Raw genomic sequence first — 27,732 nt, forward strand, 5'->3', positions numbered from 1 at the left:
ATAATATTCAGAGCTGTACAATTTTGGCATATCTCAGGTTAATACATCTGTTCGCAGGCTAAAAATGGCGGTGTAGCAATGGTTCCGTTTTATACATACTTCATAACGTGCAACAGTACAGCCACCATAAAAGACGTTATTGGTACGTAAAGCATCATCGATATGTTATTTCGTTCTTACTTAAAGCAATAGTCGGCTGTAGGAGAAACTCCATTGCAATTATTAGCTTTGAAATTCTTTCCACTACGCAATAACATGATCCATTTTACAAATCACGATTGTTTGATATAAACACATTTAATTTCGAATACTGAATTTATTATTTCGATAAATGTTGTCAAACCTTTGCAAATACTGAAAATATGGATATTTCTAAAAAGTAAAGATTAAAATTCAACATCGATTGTGAACTGATTTGCGAAGTACGCAAGATAATATAATTTATAACTGGGCTGTTGACTGAAAGATTGAGATCACCGTGCTCTGTGTAGGAGCTGAGAATTCAAAAATAATTGGAACTTAGAATCCTTGAAATTCCGAAAAATTACCTCGGAAATCTCTCCAGTCCGAACTTCAGCGAAATGAACACGCGACAGTCCTATCGAGAAGAATGGTATAAAACAATAAATATAAGAATGGATTGACTTCTACTATGTTGATAAAACACATTTATATTCGAGCTGAACAATGATTCGTTTCTTCTGTTCGATCGCGTTCACGTAAATTAATGTGAAACTGATTAACACGCGCGCCGGGACCAATTAACAATCAAGCAGAAACGCATTTTGTTCAAATGGAGTACAGTAATGACGGTGCAGGTTGAAAATAATAAAATCCACATTTCAAATGCCACGGCACGACCAAGTTTATTAAGGACGACCATGCTGTTTCAGCACACATCAATCACATTCGAAAGGTGGCGGGGATCGATCACGTTGGAATAGGAGCCGGTTTCGACGGGATAAATTTGTAATTATCTTTCGAGTATCCTCGGCGCAACAACGCGCATTCAGAGAATAATCATTATCGATACTCGGGTCAATGAAGCAATTACTGTTGTATCTATGGGGAGGGAGTTTGCCAACATTTCACTGGCACACACAATGAACACTTAGGCGAACGCGTAAATCGTAAAATTGCTTCCATTGATACGAGACTGCTGAAACGAATTTTAGTGTCGAACATCTATTCTCTGAATGATAGAGGTCATTATGAATCAAATAAACCGACACTGCGATTATCGATGCGCTTTTCAGCACTCCTACCGGCTTGGAGGATGTTTCGAGGTATCCGCAATTGTTGGCTACTCTGCTGGAGGATCCAACGTGGACGGAGGAAGACATTAAAAAGCTAGCTGGCCTCAATTTATTGAGGGTATTCGCTAAGGTCGAGCAGGTGAGTTATATTTCTTGCCAATTAATTAAAATGGATATAATCAAAGAGTAAAATAGGATTTGTGCTGATTGTATAAGAGATATACTTGTTCAAGAGGAATAGATGGAATGGATAAGTTTATACTACAGTACATATAATATAAATTTATATTAAAAGTTCGTATTCCGAATATAACATGGAAATTATCTTTATTTGTTTATTACGATTTATAAGATTTACCGGATAAAATTTGTTGTAACAACCAACTAAAATTTTAAAAACAAAATTAGCTAAAATAATAAGGACTCTAAGATAAACAAAATGTCCTTATCATAAAATATGCAAAATGTTATAACCTCGAGTTTGTTACTCATAAAACGTTGAATAATTCAAAGATTCCAAAGCAATTAAAATTTGCCTTCTACGCGAGATTATTATTTAAATTCTATCGATATTTATGTATATTGCCGTACGTTCTTAGCTATTAAAAAAATGGAATTTTAGGTGCGCGACGAATGGCACAGAGCGGCAGTATTGCCAGTGGAGAAAATCAGTCCACCTGACAACTCCGCATGCGTCTACGGAGCGTCTTGATCTTCTTTGAGGACATTCACAGCAGGATTCCTCGATTTTCTACGATCGCCGAAGATTCGACACGTCTCATGGAACTATAGGACCCTGTAAACGTGCGGACTGGATCAGCTAAAAGATCGTTTTTCCCTGAAAACATCTTTTTGAGTTCTCCGGGGAACTCGATCGCGCCTTATGAAAGATGAAAAATTGAACAAGAACGTACGTTCCATCTGTGAAAATTGATAAGATCGAGACCATGTGTTGAACGATCATCTTCAGGACAAGTTCAATTTCCTTCCTTATCTTTTTCTCCTCTCATTCACACGCCGCGCCGCCATGAATTATGCGATTGTATTTTTTTTGCCATTTTTGACTAACTTTATGAACAAACTATCTTGTTCCTCATATTGTTATCGCACTTCGCTGAAAGAACATATCTGTATAACGTATAATGGTTAATTTGCTGCTATTTTAATAGCTGGATACGTCCGTCCATACTATCAAGCAGATATATAATTATTGAGAACTTTTTATTTGTTTCCCTGTATCGATTGCATCTACGGAAATCAGCTTTTTGATACACACTGCGCCTGTATTACCTCCCAAAGGAATTTTACTGAGAAACCGCGAACATTTGTTTTATTTCGTTTATAAAAGTGTTAACACTGAAACTGTTAATTTATAGGAACTGGAAATTTATAGGAACATAAATATATTCAACGGCAAATTTATTTATAGCATAAACCGTATTTATTAGCGTGTTTATCTACATAGAAATTTTATACAGAAATCTGAGCTCGTCCTGAAGATATTCATAGATGAATACTTATAAGCGTAAGAAAAAGCGTTCCTGAATGAATAGCGTGTAATGATGCGGACAATCGAGGCGGCCAAAAATGCTTGCTAGGAAGAATTTCATTCGAACGAGGATACTCTTTAAGAAACGTTCCCTCGGTATTATCCTGACAGAAATCCAATAAATGTTTTTCGATACTTCTACCTTGGAATAATTATATAAGATCTCAAGCGATGGATACTAGGTGGCACGCGTTCAAATGTCAATCAGAGAAAAGATCTATTAATCATGATTTAACGTTGAATGATTTGATAAATTTTATTTTCTAATTTACAACTGCATGATAATATCCTTGACATAGAGGAGCAATTAGGATATATTCGAAATAACTACTATATAAAATAGACGAATCTCCCAAATATTACACCTATCCTTGATATACTTTCTTTTTTAATACGAATGATATGAAGATTATAGCCTTAAAGACGCAGATAATCATTTGAATGCTTGCTCCTTGTCAACTTAACAAGTGCGCTTAAGACCAAGGAATTAAAGAAAAACCAAAAAAGAAAAAAAAACGAAGAACTAGAAAAACCGGCGAGAAAATAATGAAACTTTTATAACATTTAATTAGAAATTTTGAAACCAGATCACAGAAACCAATATTTACGTATATACGATTGTTTAAAGCTTTTAGAGTTTCTATATTTACAAATGACAAAGAATTTTTGTCATTTAGAGTTCGTCACCAAAGACCATTAAGAGGAAAGACTTGTTCGTCACTTATTAAATGTTTCCAACCTCCGACTGAAATCCTTAAAAATGTTCTTATAACGTTTGTTATAACGAGGCTTCTATTACGCATGCATGACGCAATTATTTGACGCAACTGCTGGTTCATTTGTAAACGAAATACCTTGTTAGGACTGCGAATATCCGGATATCGATAATATTCGAATATTCAATTAATATTTATATAAAAAATTGAATATTTCATAGAATCAACTGCGCTATTCAATTATCATTATTTAGATTTGCATACATATGTATATGCATACTGTGCGTTATTAAAAACACAAATGAGATAATTACCTTTTTATAGTAGTGTTACATTTGAATTTTAAATAACTAAATTCTTCTAAATTCTTTAGATTCCAATCAAAGTGGATAATTTTCAATCTATATGAAACATCCTTGTAACAGGCGCCTTTCTTTAACTAGAAAATTAAGTAGAAAATTCAACTAATAACCGAATAGAATTAAATTATACTAAATGCTTTTGTATCTAAAATTTCCTTTTTCGATAGAAGATTAAATTCAATATGAAATTTTTAATCAAATCTCTACTTAGCTTGGTCATTTTGGCGTAATGACGTTAATGTTGGATACTTGAATATTATCTAAATTAGATCAAGCATTAAAAATCCGGATAAATTGGCAGGTCTATTTATTATGCTCACCAATATGAAACACTGCCAAGCCAATTTATACTGAACCATTATGACATGAGAAACTATAATTGCCGAAATCCCTTTTCGATATAGTAGTCGAGACGTAGCAATAAACTTTTTAGTCGATAAATCGTAAAATAAAACCGAGGACTCGGGAATGAGAACACGTAGAAAATACTTCTACATATCTAGAAAAGGGAACTTCTTTTGGGATGTAACTTAAATTAGAGACAGTGAGCAAGTACTAAACAAATATTTCATCTGGTTTGCCAATCGCTCTCGGACATTGTCCTAAGTCATCCGAAAATCTAGGATACGCGCTGAGGATCAAGAAGAGAAGGATGCGAAAATTTTGAACGAGGCAAAAGCTGAGCTGCGAAGTGAAACGCGTTGTGAAACATTGGGAAATAATATCGGATCAATTACTATTATTGCAGACACTGTAAATATATATAACGTCGTGCTCGCATACATCAAATATTACACCGATTTCCCTAGCGTTTACTCGACGAAATTCTCGCAAGCGTCTTTGATTTTTTCGTAACGACGTTTTTCCATTATCGACTTTGTAATATCACGATAAGTATCACCGGTAGATAGCAAACGGAACGCTCGATTGTGAAAATAAGACACAAAGAAGAAAGGCAAAAAACGCACTGCGAATCAAAAGATGCGAATGATACCGAAAACTAGCGTAGACTGTCCTAGCTTGTACGAACATTTCGACTTTTCTTACTTTTTTCCGACGTGGGGAACGCGTGCGAGAAATTTTTAGGTACCTGTAATTAACATTGTTAACGACTATACATATATATATTATATACATATATTATATAAAAGAAACCAAGGCGCCTTCGACAACTCGCAGCACCATTCTACGACTCTGGTAGAAGATTAATCCATGGTGAAGGAATTAACAAAAATTCGTTCTGTATCAACCCATTTGTATCCACAGACGCATTTAAGGACAAAATATCTCGCCATACGATGCTTCTGCAACACTTTGGACGATATATCTTGCGTGTTTAATTCGTCGTCAATTAACATCATTAATTAAATCTTTACTTTTTGTTGAGATTCCTGTGTCTCGTATTTATAACGTTTTACATCTCAAAAACATTAGTATTTCTAGTTAGCTTAATATCATCGCATTTGATCAAAAACTTATTGCACTATTGGATAGTACTTATCATTTATTTTCTTCATATCTTTTCTTCGACTCTATGCCACAAGATTAGTCATTCTAGTCGCTTACCCAATACGTACATAAAATACATCACGAAAAGTAAACACGGATCGCTATACAAACTTATTGAACGATCTAATACAACTAAGTATCGTTTTGTACAAAAGAAAATTTTAAGAGATATATCGTCTATAGATTCGACAGGATTAAAAGAAGGGTTCAGAGGAAAACTAGTACGAACGAAAAAATTCTCAATTAAGAAAACTATAAATAAAATTAAATTCTAATAGAGAAATGCATATGCTTCTAATTAAGACACGTCGTTAGATTGCGGATTTTTATGCATTTATGAGAAATTTAAAGATGCAAAAATGGATAGAATACATTTAATATATAAAAAGTATATAAAATACCCAAAGTACTTGCACTATCACTTGTTATAATACGTATTAGCTAAAACAAATCTCTGCTACTCCTATTCTTTCAACTATACACAATAACAATATTCGTTATTATACCTATAAAGGTTTGATTATTCATAGCAAAATCTTCTACGTTCTTCATAAACGCAGATATCATTTCTTCATATTTCTGTCCTATTTAGTGCCGAAAAAAAATTCGCTTGTACCACTTTTTCACTGAGTCCCTCAAATATGCACAATATATCGCGAAATGCAAAGGACGTCGAGAACAACAATTGCGTTAAAGGCTATCGGTTTATACAGCGAATGATCGTTAATTACTTTACACGAAGCGAAAGGTCTTGAGTACGATCGTTAGTGGAAGCTTCTTTCCTCGAAGTAAAAATACGTACGCTTGCGTTTTCCTCGGCGTTGACAAGGATAACAATTTCAAATCGACAAGCAGAATTTATTGTCTACCGATAAAATAACCTTAGCGAGACAGCAGGATCCTGTTGAACGAACTCTTAGCAGCAATAACACTGATAACCGCCACGTAGTGAACGATTAAGTAGTGTAAAAGACCAATAGGACGATATTTACGATTTCTAATTCGTAAAGAGTAAGTCTAGCACGTTAAAAATATTGATTGGATCGATTCTTTGAGAAATACTTGGCGTCGAGAACAATAAATTCTTCGAATGCTAAAAAAGAAAAGGAAATTCGTATTTGATTCGCTTCTTTGATTCCGACATTCTATCAACGATGGTACATTATTTATAGCTGTTCAAAATTTTTCATGATCGATGTTCGAGGGAGACGAAGTATATTTCTCAAACGATTGATTCGACGGCAGTACATTGCTCAATACCATTGATCGGGACATGGAGATGGAAACAAGACTCACTCTTGTGTTTACGATAGCGTTACAACCACACGACTCATGGAATTATTCACATGTAGACAAAATGATACCGTTCTAGTTTCGTATAGCCGCAACGGTGTATTCTTTGTATAAAGAAAAAAATGGGGAGAAAAAATAAGGGGGAAGAAGAGATCACGTTTTTCCTTCGAGGCGAAAAAAAAATTGCCGAAGATGGGTTTCGAAGCCGCGTGGATGCCGAAAAGAAATTAATTTCGAATCGACTCGTGAGGGAGGAAACTCTAGATAATCATTGCGAGCGTGCGTGAGTACATGAGTGCAAGTGGAAGAATGAGAAATGGATACGGTTGAAATAAATCGTCGTATAATAATCAAGAGAAATATCGAACGAGTTGAAGGAAATCGATGTTTCGAGCATTTCAAGAAGATAAAGGCAAACATTTGTTTACATTTTTTTATTCTCGCGTGAGAATCAAGTCGAATTCTTATTTTTGCAAATTTTATTTATCGATGATTTTCTTTTGTGAGTCGAGTATCGATACGCTGAAAGATCTTTTTAAAAGGCTCGAACGTCGAACGAAAACTGTTCAACGTGTTCATTTTCTATGAATTAAGTAGCGAAACGATCAAGCACGCATGCGTAGATGAACTTTCCTTTTCTGAACCGATTTAGCAAGAAAACAGAGGCCAAAATCAATTGTTCGTGTAAAGGGCGAAAGTAAAACGTTTGAACAGAGAGAGAAACAGTGTGAGAGAGTGTGAGAAAGAGAAACAGAAGAACCTTAGAGATAAATCTTAACGTACATAACATAAACAACACACAACTGCCTAGAAACTCAGATTAATAATATTGTAACTTACTATATTATATACAATTACAACCGACATGTCCAAACGCACAAAAGGGCAAGTTTGGCAAGACGAGACACGCGCATGTAAATAGGATATATCGACGTGTAATCCACAGATGTATATAACAGGGGATGTGCAAGAGAACCAGTTTCAAAAACCGAAACTTGAGAAAACTTGAAGCCGTTTCTGTCTGATCTTGGCTACAATTTTTCACTTTATTCCTCGAGAATGTAATACTTACGACCATTCGTGGCGAAAAATTTTGTAGCCAATGTACGTATGAAGAGATAAATTGAACGAAGTTGCAGAATTGTGTTTTCCCTATTTATTCGGTAAAGATAATAATCGTTAGATAATTTAGATATTTATAAACTATTACCTAAATGATTGAATTTGTAGGCTGCTTTCTTTTCTAGATATTTTCTCCTCTCTAACGTTTCCTTTTCCCTTAAAGTTGCTTCATCCCAGCTTTCTTCTTCGCGAGTTTTAGTGTTTGAAGATTTATAACTTAATTTTAATAAAAATTCAAATTAATATTTAATGTTTAAACTCTCAACAATTGCCACTTTTAGACTTGGAATCGATTAAATACTTAGAAAACATAATGCTGATACTTCGTTCACTTGTCTACTTAAATTTAAACTGTTATAATGTCGAACGCTCGAGAAAAGTGTATAAGATTCGATGATTTTAGATTGTTTAATAATGCTTCGATGCAATCAGATCAGGATGCAATATAGATGAGAAAAAAAGCTAAACTTAGATCAGCCCAATCCATATAGAAACATACGTTTTCCAATATTAAAAATGTATCCTACAAATATTTTTTATCTTTCTTTTTTTCGACTTGCGGCAATCTATTCTGTTTAAACCATCAATAAAGCATTTTTGTTTATATCATGTTTATTATTTTCATTAACTCAACTAGTTGTTTGTTACGATTGAATTATACTTTTTTAAATAGAAAATTATCAAGTAGACGAATTTTGAAATAAACATTTTTTAAATAAATGGAAGTATACAAGTTTGTTGTTATGATAAAACCGATTCTCGAGCTATTCGACAAACACTGCACGCGAAAATCTTTTTAGATGAATTTAAAACTAATAAAAGAGAGAGTTTACGAAATAAAAGGGCAGCTATTTACGAGAGAGCGAGAGAGGGAGAGAGAGAGAGAGAGAGAGATTGTAAAGAAGACGTATGATGATAAGGAAGGGAGAGAAAAGGGAGAGAGCGAGATGGAATGTATAGGCGATTATTAAAGAGACTATGAGGATTAAAATGATATAGAAAGTTTTAATAAATTAATTATTAACGCTACAAGCAAGAGACACTATTGATACCTACTACCTAAGGAAAATAGTACGTTTACAAGCATGTATACAATACAACAAACATTCACACGATCTTATACAATCATTGGGGAATACGCACGCATACATGTACACGTACACGGCATACAATCCTATGAACATGAAATGGTGAGAATATGCAGAATCCCGTGCGTAAATAAATTAATCTCCATTCGACTCGAGATTGCTATAATTACGAACGTGAAACGGACACATAAGACTAAGTTACTTGCTATTACCTACATAAAAATATATATTATATATATTATATAAATAAAACAAAACAAATATAGATATATATATAGAAATAAAGGATGAATGCAGAATGCGAATGAGGGAGAAAAGTGACTGAGCGAACGTAAAGGGAAATGAAAGAAATCGAGCATTTTTTAAAAGAATCGTCAGGCCAATTTTTCACGAGCTATATACGCTCCGAATGGCCCTGACGAATTTAGAAAAAGAAAACATCCAAAAGTGATACGTTATTTATCAACAGTTTTAGTTATACCCAAAGTGGTGAACCCTAGATCGTGTATAAGCTATTATAATTTTAGGGACTTCGGTTTGTTTGATGTTGAAAGACTCGCGGGAATGTTGAATCGATCATCGTGGACTCGTGTAACGGAACACTAAAATCGAATGATGTTTATTAGAAATCGGAGGCCAACTGCGCGTTTCTATCGCGCCCGAATATTTATTTGATCAGCTTGATTTTGAGGAAGAGCACACCATTCGGTTCAACAAAGTGATTCATCACGTTGCACGATGTAGTCGATCTTGTTTAATAGTTTTTTTCTTAGAACATGAGTTAAACTAGATTAAAGTTCTAACTCTTTGAAGTAAAAGATACTACAAACCTGAAGAATAAACCTCGTACTTAAATAAACAGATAAAGATCCATCCAGAAGAATATCTTTTCCCACACGCACATGTCGGCTTTACTGACTTCGCGAAACATTTTTTACTATCCGTTGACGCTTCGATATTTTAAGATATTTGCCGTGAGATGCGGGAAAAATTTCTGAGAATTCAACAAAAGAGCGAGTAATGGTCTCGGAGTTTGACAAACAGATTCGATTTTAAGTGTCGATCAAGATAAATGGCTCGCACGGTAACAAACTCAGGCGAGAGAAATAGATTTAACGAATCGAACAAGGACAAAGGCGATAGCGATGACAACGATGATGATTTTATCTATGTTAATCTAGAAGACATTGCTGGAACAATGATTTGTACACCTTCTATGAAGGACCGTAGAATACATTATGTTACCTAATACTCGTAAGCACGCATTATCTAATAAACATTATTTACAAAACTAGTCGATACAGTGACAAAAGAATTTTTTCATTTCTCTCCCTGACAATTCATAAATACGAAACAATAATTCGTTAAACGTATAATATTAACGTTATACGATTGATGCATATTGAATTCTTCTCGCTTAATCTTTTATAAAATTTTCTTAAAACCAAATCTTCTCGAGTCTAATAAAGGTCGTATAAATAGTACTAACATATCGAAACTGTTAAAGGGATAAAAAGTAAGTATACGTAGTAGTAGCATGCTAAGCTTTTACGAACCAATGGACTTGATCAACAATTTCTTGTCGAAAGAAGTTATCCGTCTCTGAAAGGAAGCGCAAAGAAAAATATAAGAATCGATAACGGGAAATCGATTAGTTAAAGAATATACAGTTCTTTGCATACCTTAAAAAATATTTGATAAAAGAATAATTTCGAAACGTGTTGAACTAAAAAAAAACCTATACTAACAAAAATATTATGTGTATCTAGTAATTATATTATATATTATATATTAAATTGAATTTTTACCAAAGTTTGGTTTCTTTCAACTTTAACTCCGACTTTAATTGTGGCTTAAAAACGTATAATGTATCGTGGCATTTCGTTTCGGACTGAATATACAGTTTTTGAAATTTACTCTCAATCTCGTTCTTGGTTCAATAAACAAAGAGTTTTAATGCTCCAGCAAAATAGAATAAAATTGAAACATGAAATCAATTATATCTATCATATTCTTCTGAAACTTTGGAAAGCTTTGAAACAGAAAAACACGGTTGGATTGAAAACGAATGGAATAATATGGTAAAGTAGCAACGTAGCAGAAAAATCGCAACATAACTGAAGTTATTTAATAATAAAACATTTTCAAATAACTGAATCAATAAAACAAACCAAATTACAGTACCAATACCAAAATTTTCCCAAAAGTCATCAATCTGGTTTAATCATCGAATTCCAACTTCAGCTCGAAACGAGGACCAAAGAAGAACATAAAGGTTTTATCGAGCTGTAGCCAAAAAAGGAAGAGAAGCAAAAAAAAGGAAGATACAAATCAATGTCCGATAAACACAACAGCACTCGTCAAATCGACGATAAGCGTCGACGTCGCGTCACGTCTCATTCGCAACAAACGTTCAGAAGAAGGAGACAGAGCTAGAGCAGAGGATCCGTATAAGAGAGCTTGCGATATAACACATCGATCTGCGTTCGCGCAAGCGTGTTTTCGGCGTCTAGCTCGAGCAGATTTTCCCCTTGCCACCCTGTATAGCCCGTGACCGGGATACGATACCAACAGGTGATGCTGGAGGAGTAGAGACACTCCCTCAAGCGGCATCGTTGATCGTCGTCCCCCGAGTCCTGATCCTGACGGTGATTTAGTAGCGTTTCCAGCCGTTTTTCCTTCTCCGGCGAACAGCCAGCACCCATCCAGGGTGAACGAGGACAAGGCTGGGGGACCGGATTTCGTTAAAGAGACGCAGGAAACGATGAACAGAGAAGAAAATCGTGGCGGTTGAAACATTGACGATCAGCGTCGCGTCTTCAATCATCGCGCGATGATTTAGTGAACGATTCAGTTTCCATCGGTTCGGTGTTTTCTTTCCTTTCTATTTATTTCAGTTTATACGTAAGACTTTCTGTCAAGCACTCTGTGATACCTTAGGAGACACTGAATATACCGCCAGAAGGATCAACCTTCGATAAACCGACAAATATCTACTCTGCTTGACCGCTTTAGAAACACCTAGTGATCGCGCTTTCCACCTCGTGCTTTCTACGACGAAGTTCAAAAGTTGTGAGCAACGCGTGTCTCGTAAGGTGGTTGAAAGGGTGGGAATCGTTTTCCGATGGTGGGACAGAGAAGAGTTACGATCCGACGATGATCCAGTGCAGATTTAGTGGCTTCCTTCCGCGATGAAACGCAGAATCGTGTGAGAAAAAGCAGGAGTTAAGCGGACCATAAAATTTAATTCCATTGGACTCGTTTTAAGGGAATGGGAGTTAGGCGAGTAAAACACTTCCATTTGTTGATTACTCGAACATAGTAAAACCGCAAAATAATAAAAATAAAGAGAAACATGACTGCAAAATAGTGCTGCAAAATAGACGGAATAAAGATTCGATATTGCAGTATCGATGAAAAAGTGAAGCTTATATTTTGCAATTTTGTCTCGTATTTTATGAGAGTTTAAGAATTTGAATGAATACGAAGATCATAAACATCTCATCGAGGAAAGAAACCTGCAGGATATTTATATCTTGAAAGATTTCTTAAGACATTTCTCAGCATTTCTACGAGATAAATAACTGTCTCTCACAAAATTTATCGTAGAAATATTAATGATATTAGTCGAATATCGTTTTCAAAAACACATATAAATCATGTTTCTGCATTCTTATTAAACCACGAACAAACAATTTTCTTCCACCTTCGTAGATTTTATACAAAGGAATAAATTGATGTCAAATATCAAAATTCCTTTCTAAAATCTTCAAGCTATTAAATTAAACTATTAAATTAAGATATAAGAATTCTATGGAACCAAGTGTGAAACAAAAATATGTACAGAATATTCATACGTATAATGAATAAATAAATATAGTGGGCATAAACAGTGCGAAGCGATAAATAATGCAGATACAATCGATGCAAATAAACAGCATCTGGAAATTCGGAATGAACATGCAAAATTGGAGCAATCGATCGCTATTGCGAAATGACTCTGGTTTATTTGATTATATTATAATGTAACGAAATTCCCGTGTAATTTAATCTACGATAAATTGCTAAATAAGATCGACGTGTCTAAGTATTAGCTAAGTAAGTAGCTATAGGAAGCTAGTTAATAATAAAAAAAAGACGAACTTTCATTGTAATACTCATGAGAAAAATTTGCATACTGTAAGAAAATACAACAAAATTCCTATAAAAACATTTAATGGACGCAGCTCTGTTGAATCAAATTCGAAAAAAGAAAAGTTATATTCGTAAGAAAGGAATCGTAGAAATGATCGAGATAACACTTGCATAAGTTATTGATGAATTAGCTCTCAATGAAACTTTTCCCTCGACCAAACACGATATGACATCTGAGTTGTTCTTTCGCAGAAAATACATGTTCGATCTGTGAAAACATCGCGCTGCAACGTAATTAGAATCATTTACTGGTATACAGACGAGAACGGTGTGCATCCATTAAAAATATCAAACAGAAGAGACGTTTCAAAGCAGGTCCAGACGAGTGACTGAGGAAAACATTCGAGGGTATTTTTCAAAAGTTCATCCGGTTGTGCCAGTTACAAAATTATCCTGTAACGCGAACTCGAATCGATACTCCCAAAATTGCGAAGGGAGATGTTGGAAAGAAGAAACTGTTGAAAGGAACGAGACAAAAGATACGCGACGATATCACGGATAGATCGACGAGTGGAGTTGTTTCATGAATGGAATTTACATGGAAGCTAATTGGCGTTTGCTCGGTGGCTCCACACAGCCACGTTAATTACGGAATTAAGGAGACATCGTAAAGAGAGCTCGTTGAAATGACAAACGCGGTTCAAGAACTACGGTCTAAGTACATTTTACACTCGTCTCCGAGCCGAGGTTTCTCGCCCGGGGTAATTCGCATACCTATACCACGTGCTGGAATAAAAATAAAGCGCAGTCCCGTCGGTACGAGTCCGCCAACTATCACCCCGTGAATTCACAATAGTTGATTGTACTTTGATGTTCATACGTTCTATATATATATAAACATATATCTGTGATCGCGATTGAACATAACCACGCGACTTATAGTGCCGTTCACATTTCTTTTAAAATTTATGACATACAGACTATTTCGTTGTACGATAAATTTCAACGGAGTTTCGAAGAGAGAAAATGGTACAAGAGACACGCAAACACATTGGTCGTTAAAAGAAAAAATAGAAGAGGATGCTGCGATAACAAATCCGAAAAGGCAGGAAGGTGAGTAAAGAAAAAAGGAATTTATTTTTCCTTCTGTATTTAACGTCATTTCTAAATCAGAAATTTTCGTAATTTCGAAATTAAAGTGAATAGAAACAAATAAATCCCGCTTGTGCCGATCTTAATCCTTGCAAATGTAGATATGATATAATTTACTTTCAGAAAAACGGAAAATCCTTAAATAAAGAAATTATTTTATCTAAGAGATTCTCAATCCGAATGTTAACTTCACTTGAATTCTACCAGCAGTTCGCCAAAACCTTATACATAAAATTTTTTAAAACGCTTAAAACTAAGAAATAGTAGCATGAATCAGAGCTTACATTATCTCTCTTGAAATTTCTTATCTTACGTTCCACGTGAACGGTTTCTGTGTAAGTACCGTTTCAAAGAAACGCTTCCATAGGACTAAGTTTAATCACAAAAGCAATCCTGCTTTCTGCATATTAAAACACTGCTCGAGGGCGAACTTAAAAGCCGAATGCTTTTGCTCGTGTTCCCGAGAATGTTCGACTATCACAAATAATCTCATAAATGGAAGGAACATCTTCTTTTAACGATGAAATATTCGAGAACACGGAGAGAAAGTTACAAGGATACCAAATTCTTTTTCCATGAATTATTCAAAAGAACCATTCTGTTACTTGCACCCGTGGTCGAATTGAACAAAGGAGAACATTGAAACGTAGTCAAAGGTTGCGGTTATGCAAATGAAAATGGCTCGGTTCGATCGTTACAGCAACTAATACTCCACAACGGATGGAATTCGTCATTTATTTTAACTATGTTTTACACTATCCGCCTAAAGTTGTCGTGGCGAATGTATATTCGAACTTTATTTAAACTTTCATTTTATATTGTATTTCATTTTGCGGTATCCAGTACCAAAGTAGAATTTATTTATTTTTTATTCATGTTGAGCAGTAAAGTAATATATAGAGAAATTGCGTAAACGCAATATTATTGAACGGACACGAATAAAGTTGTTGTTTCATCAGGTAATCATAAAAAGAAATTTTATGATTTGAAAAAAATATAGTTCATCATAACACTATAAAGTACTTGAATTTTTTCAAATTTGATAAAATCGTAGGATCCAGATAAAAGAAGAGAAATAGCAACAAAGAAAAGTATCGAGAAATTATTGAAATTCGTTTTCATAATCACAACATGAATTCAATGTGAATGTGAATTGATTAAAAAGAATTAGAATAGAAAAGAATAGAAAGAAATTACATATAAAATGTTGCGTCAACACAACTTTGCTTTTTCTTTCTACTTACATTTTTCAATTTTATTCCCATAAATTCAGATGAAACGTCCTCTGTTCTTCTCAAATGTAAATATACAATAAGATAACAGTGTGTTATGATCGTATTAAATAAATTTCTCATTTATATCAAAAGATGAAAAAATACGATTGAACGTTGCATCTGAAAAATTTATCGTCTTATAAAGAAGATAACAATCGTCGAAAAGGATTTAAAAGCCCGAAACGTGTCAAACTTTAATCGCCATAATTGTAATGAATCTTTTTATGCTTGGAAGTTCTCACTTTATGCACAATGGAGCTTATGTTTGACCTACAATGAAGACTCCCCTCTGTGGACATTGTGTTCGAACGTAGCATAGAAGCAGTAAAGAACTTTTTTAGGAACGAGTTACACGATACGATACGAATAAAAAACAAGAAATCAGATGTTACAATATCAACTGTATTTTCTGAACTCTTGTGTTTTCAGAGGAACCTTCTTCTGTGTTTTTGTACGTCCTGTTAAAATCAGATTTCAATATATCCATATAACGTTAAAAAATACAAATTGAAAACTTTAAGAGTTGGCAGTGCGTAGTTCTACGTTTGATCAACGTAAAATCTATAATCAACTTTCTCAGAGTTTTATAATCAATAATTAACGTTTAAAATATTAGGTCCTTCTGTTCAACAAACTGTATAATATTTTTCAATTTTCCGCATTTAGATCTCAATTACATGTACTGAAATGTTATGTTGATTATAGTATTGTAAAACAATTAGTATATCCAAGTTTCCTCGTTAGCGATTCAATTCGCTTTAGATTATTAATATCTTTTTAACGGTTCTAATATAGATATTTCTCGTGAAATATTTCGCGATTACTTGGAGCAGTGAAACTCAAAAGGTAGCAATATATTGGCGGAGGCTCTCGAGACGCGATTGAAACCGCAATCGAGCTCGAATGGGTCTCGAATCCGGAGTAAACCCGTGAAAGAGAAAATAGACAAGTTTTCGGGTTGTAAACAGAGATTGCGAAAGAAACCTTAAAGAAGGATTTGGATCGATACGAAATGGGAACTTTCTACGGTGAAAGATGCAGAAAAGATAGGAAACAGACCCAAACAATGCTTCTAGTTGTTATGCGCGTGTAGTATGCGAGCATGGCACATATATACATCGAAGACTGACAGATAATTTTACACGGACGTATTGTGCGCGCCTGGGCTATGTCTACCTACCCTTATGTAAAAGTGAATGAGCATGAGAGGGTGGTGAAAGCTGAGGCAAGTACTATATACATATCGCGAAGTTGAATTAAAGCGAATGCCGAGCAAGAAGTTACGCCTTCTGTTAAATGAAATGAGGCACTGAGTGAGCTACTACTCTATTTTCGTGCGAACAAGTTACAGCCGTAACTTGTTTACCGGAAACGTTTGCTACGAGTGTTAAATTCGATATAACCATAGTACCCACGAGGAAGACGTTAGTTGCTTTCTGTAACGATTTTGAGATAGTTCTGAAAGTCTTGTTATGGATAGATTACTGTACTTTTATAACGTTATCAAACTATTAAAAATTTAAAGACAATATTGATTTAAAGATAGCACAGTTTTTCAACCAAATTTATTACACCAAATAGCTTGAAAGTATTGATTCTCCTTTAAACTTTTAATGCTTGTACTCTTAAAGTATAAAAGTTGGATACCGTAATTAATAACTATAACCTTAAGTTGGTACTTTGAAAATTAAAAAAGGAATAACCGGTCTATCGATTTTACACAAAGTACTGAAGTAAAGTAAAAAAACAATGAATCTATGCAAAATTCTCAGTTCTATAAAAATTAGATGTATAAAAGTCAAAAATGATCTTCGAATTGAACTATCAATCTATATTCTACCGACAGTCCAGAACCAAAATACTTTTATTGAAAACCGATATACCTACTTTCAAAATACATTTAAATCAAATTAATTAAACTCTGTAAACGTTTGAGTGTTGCAACAACGGTGAAAATATCTCAAACCACATAAATCTGTGATAAATGTTTCGTGTTTTCGTTTTATCTTGTTTCAACTCAGTTAATTTTAACTTCGCAACTAGGTTTTCACTTTAACTTCTCTGTTAGAACAGTATCTTTTATTAAATTTGTTGCACCACCAACTTCTGTTAATAATGCAGGATTTATTCAACTTCAGGAACGCAAAATGCCCCAAGGAAGCATTCACTGGCAAGGGACGCAGAGAAGAGCCTGCGGTCCAGGAGCTCACTGGAATGTCCAGGTATATTTCAAACTTCCAACTAGAACCTCTAATTAATATTAATATTAATACATTAATATATATCGCTAAGAATTTATTCGAAACAAAATCACCTTCTATCATTTATAAATACGAAATTTACAACGTTATGTATTAATTTTTTTTTGTAATTTATTACTTCATTGGACCTGCATCTTTTCAAAAATTTCTCTCCAGTATTAATATTATAGATATCGCAATATTTTTATTTATAAATGAATGAAAATAAGTTTTCGATCATAATGAATAAAATAGAATTTTATTGTATAATGTATGTTCAGTCGTCGAATTACGTAAATGCTTTTTTTTATAGAAATAAAATTCATTCACTTTTGTTTGATCGATTATGTCGTGTTATAGATATATATCACATAAATAGAGCGTATATAGTAATATAGGCACGACTTGTGTATAAATTGGCGCAAAGTTGAGATATGCTGATACATATTTTCTAAGAATAAATATTAAACAAATGTAGAAATAAATAAATTTATTACGAAAATATCGAAGATATAAAACAGTGTAATAGAAAATACATAATGCCCTTCGTAAACTTAATAAAAGAAGTTTTGCAAAAGTAACCAATGTTTCTTATAATAGGATATTGAAATATAATTTGTGAGAGAATTGTTAAATTATTAACATATAATTCAATTAGGAATATTGTCGATTTAACTAATATTTATTATTATAGTATTATTATAATATATTATACAATTATAATTAATTTAATTGCAGTAGAACTTTGTTTATTCGAACATGGAGGACAAGGTTGTTGGGATAACAGACAAATTCCGATAATAAAGTTTCACTAGCTACTCCACTAATTCCTCTTATTAGGTCCGATAGCTGATAACCTTCGGACAACTGAGGTTCAACAACAATTCTGACCCAACATTCAGTTGGGTATCGAACGTGTATTACTTGAGAATATATGTTCATATAACTGCAAAGTACAATGGATCGTAGTTCAGATGATAGAGGCCCAGTTATGAGTTTATATAATTGACGCTAAATAATTATTTATGCGTATAAACGAGATCCGGATATATGAAGTTCTACTGTATATTATTATAACATTTATTATTGTATACATATAATAATAGTACTATAAGTATTAAGAAAATAAATATGTAAATACAATAGCACTATTACTAATTCAATATTTTTAAAAACTTTTAAGTACTATATTTTTTATACAGGGCATTACGTTAAAAGTAGAATATAGAGTTATGATCCAAACGTTTTCTGTTTCAAACAAATATTCTTTTCTTATTTGTAACCATAAAAAATGTTGGCACAGTTCGACTATTAACTGAAATATTCAACAAGAAATACATTAATAAACATGAACAGTATGTCTTTCTCTTTGGAAGATTGTTACTTGAATAATCTTCATACACATATAATTTCAAAACTGAAACACGTATTTGATTTGCGATATTATTCCGTAGTATATGCAAACAGAAGCTCTCTTGTGCATATAAACTCGACTACGGTATCTATATTTGCAATACGAGAAGCAATACATTAACGAGGTAAGAATTTCGTGCAAATAAAAGTCGCAGTCTGTGTTCCCTAAAGCTCGATGAAATTATATTTTGTAAAGGAAAAAGTAATCCGAATAAGTTTTGTCGTGTTTTATATCTTTGATAATTAACACGTAGCTAAATAAACTTGAACATTAGATGAAGCATGCATTCGATAAGATTTTTCTCTTATATCAAAATTTAGTTTTACCAGATTTATGTTCTTTTTAGTATTTTTCTCACAATTTCCTCCAATTTTTAAATTATTACATAGAATCGATTTATACGTTTTAATTATTTGTGTTTATTATTTATTGTATTGTGTACTTTAAATCACACAGAGAAGATAATAAAATGTGACGAACGAATCGATGTGATCGTTTTAGCAGATCATAGAACTAGGTAAAGTGAAATGATGAAGCGTCGATGAATGTGCCCAGTAAGTTATTGGACATCGTCCAGGTTATTAACTGTTAACGAAAGCAATTAAATCGAATAGGTGGTGAGAGGCAAAGTGACAACGCGGTGTTTGTGGTACGCCTGCAAAGCTCTCGGAATTGGTCTACTACTAATGGTTTTAGGAGCTTGCATGGCGACCATAGGTGAGTAGATTTATGAAGACTAATAAATTTCAATTGATGTAATTATTACTACACATTATCTGAATAATTAGAGATAGTTGGTCGAAATAAATTAATCTTTATACAATATCACACATTCGTTTTAAAACTTCGTACTTATTAACGCTTTTGCTACGATAGATGTATATATGTATTCATTATATTATATCTATTTGCATTTATTATATTTATATTTATCTTATTATATTTACTTATATTTGTTGTATCATATTTTTTTATGTTTATATAATACGTTATAAATATTTATATGCATAATTTTCCTGTATTAAAAAATACTGTTTTAGTCTGTATACCAAAAACGCTTTGAGCTATGACGCTATAGTAGCGAAAGGGTTATGAAACAGTAAACAATCACGAGTGCCATCGTTGTTTCTTAAAATAGATGAAAAACAAAACACTAAGATAGCTGCATGGTATTGATTAATAATTTCCTGCTTGCTCAATGCGTGTAATTATTTTAAAACATCTGCATAAAGCAATACACAATTATACAGACATAATACATATATCACACGCGAATTTTTGATTACTGCTCAGTATGTGCAAAAAGAACTCTAGGATATTACTAATCAAGAACCACGTCCAACTTATTTAACATTAACTAATAATATTGCGAATTATTAAGAGCACAAGTTGAGATTATATTATATTAATAAGCAAATATATTCATAATTCAAATAAAATGCCACATTTTACATACAAAGCCAGATAATGTATTGATATAGCTCCGTTTCTTTTTAAAAATAAAATTTAAAAAATCTGTATTTGTACATCGTACAGGATACTTCGCAGATCAACTGTCCGTGGCACAAGAAATCAGAGGTAATCTAACGATAAGAGTGAAGAATGAATCACGTGGATTCCATCTAAATAACCTCAGTTATGCTGGACCGATCGTAATGGGAGTAGGAGGTAATGATAACATTTTATAAAAACTTTTGAATGATATTATCCCCTGTTTAAATTCTATACGTCAAAAACTACGTCCCTGTTTCAAAACGACTATTTCAAACAGTTTTATTCTTCACAAGTATTTAATTTCAAATGCAAAGATAAACAAGTTTCAGCGAAATTACAAACTACGAATAAAATTATGTCAAAGAATATAAAATTTTTAATATATCGTTTAACAATTTATCAATCACAGCTATATATATCTCTAAAAAAGAATTATAAAAGACAAGTGATCTAGAATATTGTAGAATATGATAGCAAATGGGATAGATTATATATTGTTAAAACTTTAATATATTTAAATAATGTTTGATCGTGACTGAAACAATGCTTGTACATTGTACATAATATTAGTTTTTTGGAAAAAAGTGAAAAAAAATATTTGCCCCCAGAGAGATTTGAACTCTCGACCCCTGGTTTACAAGACCAGTGCTCTAACCCCTGAGCTATGGAGGCTTGACGATTACGAACGTCTTGAGAACTCCTTACATGATTCTTTATACATTTATTAAAAATGTATAAATTATATATAAAAACTTCGACACAAATTAATTATTATTTATGCAAATATAACATAATATAAAACAATTTCTCTTTAAATTTGAAATAATTAAATAACTTCTTCTTTAATATTTGTACACATATGAGTTATGATTAAAATTTAAATTTCCTACTTTGGAATTAATAAAATAACTATAACAAATTTTTATTTAAATTAAATAATTGTCTGTATTGATATGTATATGCAAGGTCATTACCAATATTGTCTCACAATTTTATTTAATATAAAATATGATACAAGTTGAAATATATTCCTAAATTAACACATATAAATGCTTCCTCTCGACATCCGACATTACGGATAAATGTTCCAAAGCCTTATCGCACCACTTAATCCATCTATTATCGCTTTGTTCTCCCATTCGCTTCACGAATTGATTTTTTTCTTCACAGAAGAATAATTTAAAAAGAACTAATTATCAGCATATTCTGTAACGTTCCTTTCAATTTTCGATCAAATCTAAAAAAATTTCTTCAATCATTCGAAGTGCGCTATGTTAATAAAAAATCACAATTAACTTTCTTTTTAACGTTGATAGTTAAGTATCATTAAGAACTACCGAATTAGGTATACAATTTTACTAAAGCGCGATCTACAAATAACACGATGAAATCTCACAGGTTTTATCGTAGTAGCAGCCTGTGTAATGACCTTCGAGGCTCGTGATAACGCTGCCAAAGTGGTGCCGGCCCGTTTTCGCTTTAATCAAACGTCGACAATAAAAAATACGAGAAATCAACGGAATCGTAGGTCTACATCTAGTCAAACAACCAAATGGGATCACCAACTCGGTGTGTTCAAAGTAAACAGAAGTCCAAGTCCAAGCATACACGAAGTCTCTAGGAAACAATTGACCGCGGAGTTCTTGCAATTCTCTAAAGAACTAAGCGAGAAACAGACTGGGCACTCGATTAAGAAAAGTCCCAGTGCACCAACGTTAATTGAGAAGAAATCACCTCGTAAAAGAACGCCAAAATACGCTGGATGCGCGTTATTAAATCCAGAATTGTTACAGAGGCATGCTCTTTCTGTTGATAATCCAAGCTACAGTCCTCATCAGGTATAACAAGAATATAATAGCCGTATATTCTTTGTTAATAAGCAATTAAACTCATAACAAAAATGACCCTTGTTCATATTTGTCTTTTGCCGGGACCTACGTGTACAATTTAACTTAATATTTTTAATATCTATAAATTGAAAAATTTTGACGAAGACCGTTTTTGTCATGAGAGTTTATTATAAGCATGGATATAGCTAACGTAACTTTTTGAATAGGTCAGCAGGGAAAGTTTGGATCAACAAAAAATGGGAGGCAGCCAAGTTTCAATGGCAATGGATTTGCACATTCCTAATAAAGGTCCAGTTACGTTGAAAGTTAAAGATAGATCGGATACTGCGAGACGTCATCAACTGCTTCGACAAACGAAAGTTGATTATGTCGAAGAAGTTGAGGAAGCAGTTAAATCTCCGACGGGTCGTGGTTATTCGCCTAAGTTATCAGGTCAGTTGGAAACTGTGAAGTAAAAAGATCAGCCGACAGTAATGAACTTTTTAATATTAACTAATCAAGGGCCAATCAAAGAAATAATGCGCAAATGCAATATTATTACGAAATATATTCGAATAATAAATACTTTCAAACATAAAAGCAATTTCTAAAAATAAAAGTATCATAATGCTATAAATACAAATGAATTCTTAGAATTCATTTTTATAATCAACATTGCAAATGAAATATCACATTCGCGTAACGTTGACTTGTAATAGATTTATGGCATTTATTATGAATGTTCGGTTATTTTTCTTTGCAGGTGCCTACAGCAAATACCCAGACGATTTTGTACCGAGAAAAAGAAACTCGATAGACATAAGATTATTTGAGGAATTGACCGCGTCGAAAGATCTTACAAAAATATCCCCCAGAGACTTCCGCAAAATCTCCTCGCCGAGCTTCCATAAAATGTCATTTGACAAAGCTGGAAGCGAACGTAGAATTGAAAGAATGATGGGCCAACGTAAAGCTAGTCTGGAGTTCAGGAAGAGTCCCGATTTTCGCAGAGGGGATTATAGGTAACATTAAGAATTACTTAATAACATGTTTCGTATCGTACAAATACCAAAAGTTGTTACGGAACTTAGAAAACGAAACGAAGTTCAAAATGCACATTAAATGTTTATTAAAATAAACCTTTAAATTAAAACTTACAACAATACAATAAATTAAAACTTAATACAATTTTCATTTATTAAAAAAATATCCTTTCTATATTTTCTACCTAGTATTTTAGCATTTTTCGTCTTTGATGATCATCGCAGACTACCACGTGTTAATTTTATATCAAGTAAAAAATGAACAAAAGGGAGATTCTAAACTATTTAATGAATTTTTCCTAGAAAATTGTCAGTGGACAGATTCTCCATTGATTGCACAAAATACCTATCTGACGAGGTGGAAATGAGGTCAAGGGCAAGCAGTGGTGAAAATCTAAAACGACGACAAGCGAAACTGCACCATTCTAGGTCGGACGACAATAAGAGAGCATCTTTCGAGAAACAGCAGAAAGACGCGCAATCGAGCAGATACTCTTTGAACACGCAAGCTGTTATCGAAAGTGGCGGTTCCGAATCCGAGTTCAAGTACTTCACGGCAGCATCTCTCGACACTGAAGAAAGTCGAGCGGACAATTCTGACGATAGTCATGCGATCGATGTCGATGAACCTATCGCCGCGAATGTATCGTCCGATGGACCGACTGAAGTTGATGCCTTACTTGAGGAACCTGAATTAGAAAATGTCCCGGAGATAGAGATAGAAACGCCGAGGGACGAATTGGACGAGACTGAAACACGCAATGAAATTTCATTAATAACCGAAAATTTGATATATAATAATCAAGTATCGAAGGAACAAGAACAGAAAAAGAATATTCATAGCGATGATGCGATATTGCATGATTTTGTAAAAAGCAAAGGAACTACTTTGTACATAGAGGATGATGAAGTTTGAAGGAACGATACTCTCAATTAATGGACTAATTACCTATAAAAAAATAATTGGATTGAGAGATTTAAGAGATATACGATTACTTCGAATGATTGAAAGAAAAAAAGCTTCGCAACAGGTAAAAATGAGAAATGTAAAGGCTGACTGTGAAAAAATTTATACGAATGAATCCCCAAGTTTTGAGTGAGATAGGTTCGCATTTTCCACGTTAGATACACGTTTAGTAGGATATTGTGAAATTGTTTGTTGTAAAAGGTTGATACAGTCACTTGTTATTTGATAACATATTCCTTAGAAAGGTAAATATTCATAATATTGAATATGTAAGTTTAATGGAACATTGCGCGAGTTAGTAAAATTACAGCCACGTTTAGGCAAGATAAACTTACAAGTTTAGATATAGTTTTACGTGCAAGTTTGTTACGATCCTATTTTTACTTGTAATTTAAACAAAATTTGAATCAGGAATAAGTGTATTGACTATTAAAATTAGAATAATTGCTTTATGAAAGATAAATATTTTGCCTAATAATAATGAACTCACTCCGAATCTTACGTTGTTTCACTGTATCTTATTTTATGATTCATTATATAATTAAATATTCTATCTTTCAATTCCGAACTACAATATATAGTAACGTAATGTGTGCTCAATGATCTCAAAACATAGTATAAGTGAAGCTAATATGGCTTTTCACAAATTGCGTTCTGTTGCAAGACAATCATTTTCAGAAGAACATTATTTTCTTAACGAAAGAAACATGATAAACATAAAAGCTTGCCGCGATGATGACAAATAATATACCCTCTTAAAAGTGATCGATCAATCTGTACAAAATTAACGTTTACCTATAACGAAGGTACATAAAAGTTATGTTGAAATTACGATACATATTTCTACCGAGAATAATCATACAAATCTTTTACGCTATATTCTTTTTACGTTATACAATTTTCTCAATGTCTATGATACGAAAAATAAAGCGAAAAGACAATGACAGTTGCAAAACGAAAATGTTGAAAATTATTCACACGATTTCATATTTGGCAATGTATAAAAAGCCCTTCAAGTCGCTTGAAAAATATTTAACGTAAATACATAAATGCATTTCAAATATTTCGAAAAAATTGTTGATATGTATTTGTAGCGAAACTTTACTAAAAATGTATTTTCTAATTTTTAACACATATGATAAATCGTATTACCATTCCTCAATCTATATTAGCTATTAAATGACTGCTACAAAAAAATATATACAATACATATATATATAAAAGAATGCGTTGGAATTTCAAACAACATATTTCTTAAATTGAAACGATAAACAATATATTAAATAATATAAAGGAAAAATCAATGTATTTATGACATTTATATATGACACGATTTTGTCATATCGTATCAAACTCGTTTAAATACGTATGACGTACAATGTTATATTTACACAGCGTTGAGCTGTCCCTTGTAACACATTTGTGAATGTGCAGTAATTCGAAAAGAATTAACTGTCAAAATCTTTCTTGTTCTATTGTTAAACGTTTCACGAGTTGAGGCCTATTTCATTATACCTGCATAAAATATCAAAATCGTTCTTAAATTCCATGAAAAAATACTTTTCCTTGGATGATATAATAAGAACGAAGGAATTAAATGAATTTTGTAGGTATACTCGAATCGAGTGTAAAAGAAAAGAAATGTAGCAAAAATGACAATCCATTGACGTCGAGTGATATACCGTATATATGTTGTTTTTTAAAAACAGAGGCTTAGCCAAATGAATATAAAAATCTATTTTTATATCTCTCGTACGATAAAATGATGACATTGATAAAACACAATTGAACATATTAAATCAGCATATAATAAAAAACAGCATTCTGTAGTTTAGTTTATTTTTAGTACGAATAATATACATATGAAATCAGTAAAACAGCATTTGTACGTGCAGAGAAATTTCTTCGTTTATTTTTATTCGATATTTTGTACTAAAAATTGGTGATAAAACTGCTGAGGAACATTTTCTTGGTAAACGGAATAAAACGAGAAGAGACGAATTGAGTTTGTTCAGAAAACAAAAAGTTGTTTATTATTCGAGTTTGAATGGACCAATGGTTAAAGAAATATACATATAAAAATGATAAATCTCCGGTAATATTTGGAATATTATTTCTCTGGGCTAATATGTCCCACCCAATGTACTTACTTAGGGAAATCTTTGTTAAATATTTTGTGTATATACGTTAAAAGCTAAAATTTATTAAAATTTTTAATTGCGTACATGTTACAAAACTGAAATATTGTTGAACATTTTTTCGTATAATAAAATAATTTTTTTTAACTTTTATGAATAAAATTATTAGAAGCATAACTTTGAAGGAACAAAATATTTATATCGCTTTTTTTAATTTACATAATAAGAAATGTTAACTTTTGAAGTATAATTTCATATACACGATGAAGTGCAGTGAAATTTCAAAGTGATGCATTCAATACTGGCGTTGCTCTGTTAATTATTCATACTGATAACATGTAAATATACGAAATACATAGTTAACAATTAACAATAAAAACATAATCAAGCTGTGATGAAATTGTAAGTAAATAAGGGTTAATAACAATAGGAAGGATTGCTTGGTATTATCGTTAGTGTTGCAAATTCGGTGCAAGATTTCAAGATATACAATTGAACTTAAGAAAAGCGGATTGTATTATTAACGACTTAAAGATACTCATGAAATACATGAGTAATGTCAATTTATATATTTATTACTATGAAATTTGAAAATGTGTAAAAAGATCAATTTCTTAAAAGTTTAATAATAACGTATTTAGTTTGTTTGTAATTCAAAACATTTTGTTTAAATTAAAGACTATTTTTTACAGAATTAAGAACTACGTATGACGAATACTTAATCTTTCTTTATATTACATGTAACATTATTCCTAAATGTCTGTATTAAAATCAAATGAAGGCAATAAATGTGCAATATAAACAACTTGTTTAAAAAATGTAATTCTTAAAGAATCATTATTTTACGTCCATGTTGTAAAGCAATAAAGAAACATATCAAAGGAATCTCCGATTGGCAATTGAATGTGCACAAAATCTGTACTCAAGGGTATCTTTTGCAGCACTAACAATGTTCTTTGCTTGACACAAGTGGTTTTGTTGCAAGCCAATTGTATATTTAGCAAGTATATTGAAACAAATGAATATTGTAAGATTCTGGACTCAATGTAATCTTTGCATGCTGATTGTTGTAACGTCTCAATAAAACAACTTCGAAAACATAATTTGTACATAAATTATTACTTAAGAGATATAGAAGCGATTGCATACTAG

The 27,732-nt window shown here is 32.6% G+C and overlaps 2 protein-coding genes, 1 long non-coding RNA gene and 1 other non-coding gene across 4 annotated transcripts in view; 2 read left to right on the forward strand and 2 right to left on the reverse strand.

Annotated features, from left to right (window-relative positions):
* LOC117164984 (dipeptidase 1) overlaps nt 1-8,411 on the forward strand; it is a 116,370-nt gene extending 107,959 nt beyond the window's left edge. The window contains exons 9-12 of the mRNA XM_076623354.1: nt 58-142; nt 894-969; nt 1,257-1,395; nt 1,879-8,411. Of these exons, the coding sequence (XP_076479469.1) occupies nt 58-142; nt 894-969; nt 1,257-1,395; nt 1,879-1,968 (390 nt within the window). The 3' untranslated portion in view covers nt 1,969-8,411. The remainder of the gene's footprint in view (nt 1-57; nt 143-893; nt 970-1,256; nt 1,396-1,878) is intronic.
* Nucleotides 1-27,732, reverse strand: part of LOC143303410 (uncharacterized) — a 203,844-nt gene that overhangs the window by 175,305 nt on the left and 807 nt on the right. The gene's annotated exons all lie outside the window — the stretch shown is intronic.
* On the forward strand, nt 14,007-27,672 carry LOC117164973 (uncharacterized). Its single transcript, XM_033348415.2, has 8 exons — nt 14,007-14,142; nt 17,594-17,677; nt 19,724-19,826; nt 20,646-20,777; nt 22,002-22,441; nt 22,660-22,885; nt 23,196-23,454; nt 23,779-27,672. The coding sequence occupies exons 2-8, from the start codon at nt 17,603-17,605 to the stop codon at nt 24,389-24,391; spliced, it is 1,848 nt and encodes a 615-aa protein (XP_033204306.1). The 5' UTR covers nt 14,007-14,142; nt 17,594-17,602; the 3' UTR covers nt 24,392-27,672.
* Nucleotides 21,203-21,275, reverse strand: TRNAT-UGU (transfer RNA threonine (anticodon UGU)). The gene has a single exon. It is a non-coding gene; the product is annotated as a tRNA-Thr (tRNA).

This window comes from Bombus vancouverensis, chromosome 12, assembly GCF_051014615.1.
Source record: "Bombus vancouverensis nearcticus chromosome 12, iyBomVanc1_principal, whole genome shotgun sequence".
NCBI lineage: Eukaryota > Metazoa > Arthropoda > Insecta > Hymenoptera > Apidae > Bombus > Bombus vancouverensis.

What these genes read in the sequence shown, in the direction of transcription:
- LOC117164973 (XM_033348415.2), top strand. Translation starts at nt 17,603, where the DNA reads ATGCCCCAAGGAAGCATTCACTGGCAAGGGACGCAGAGAAGAGCCTGC. An exon ending in AGCTTGCATGGCGACCATAG is followed by an intron (nt 19,827 to 20,645) that starts GTGAGTAGATTT and finishes TACATCGTACAG; the next exon opens with GATACTTCGCAGATCAACTG. An exon ending in TTTCGCAGAGGGGATTATAG is followed by an intron (nt 23,455 to 23,778) that starts GTAACATTAAGA and finishes AATTTTTCCTAG; the next exon opens with AAAATTGTCAGTGGACAGAT.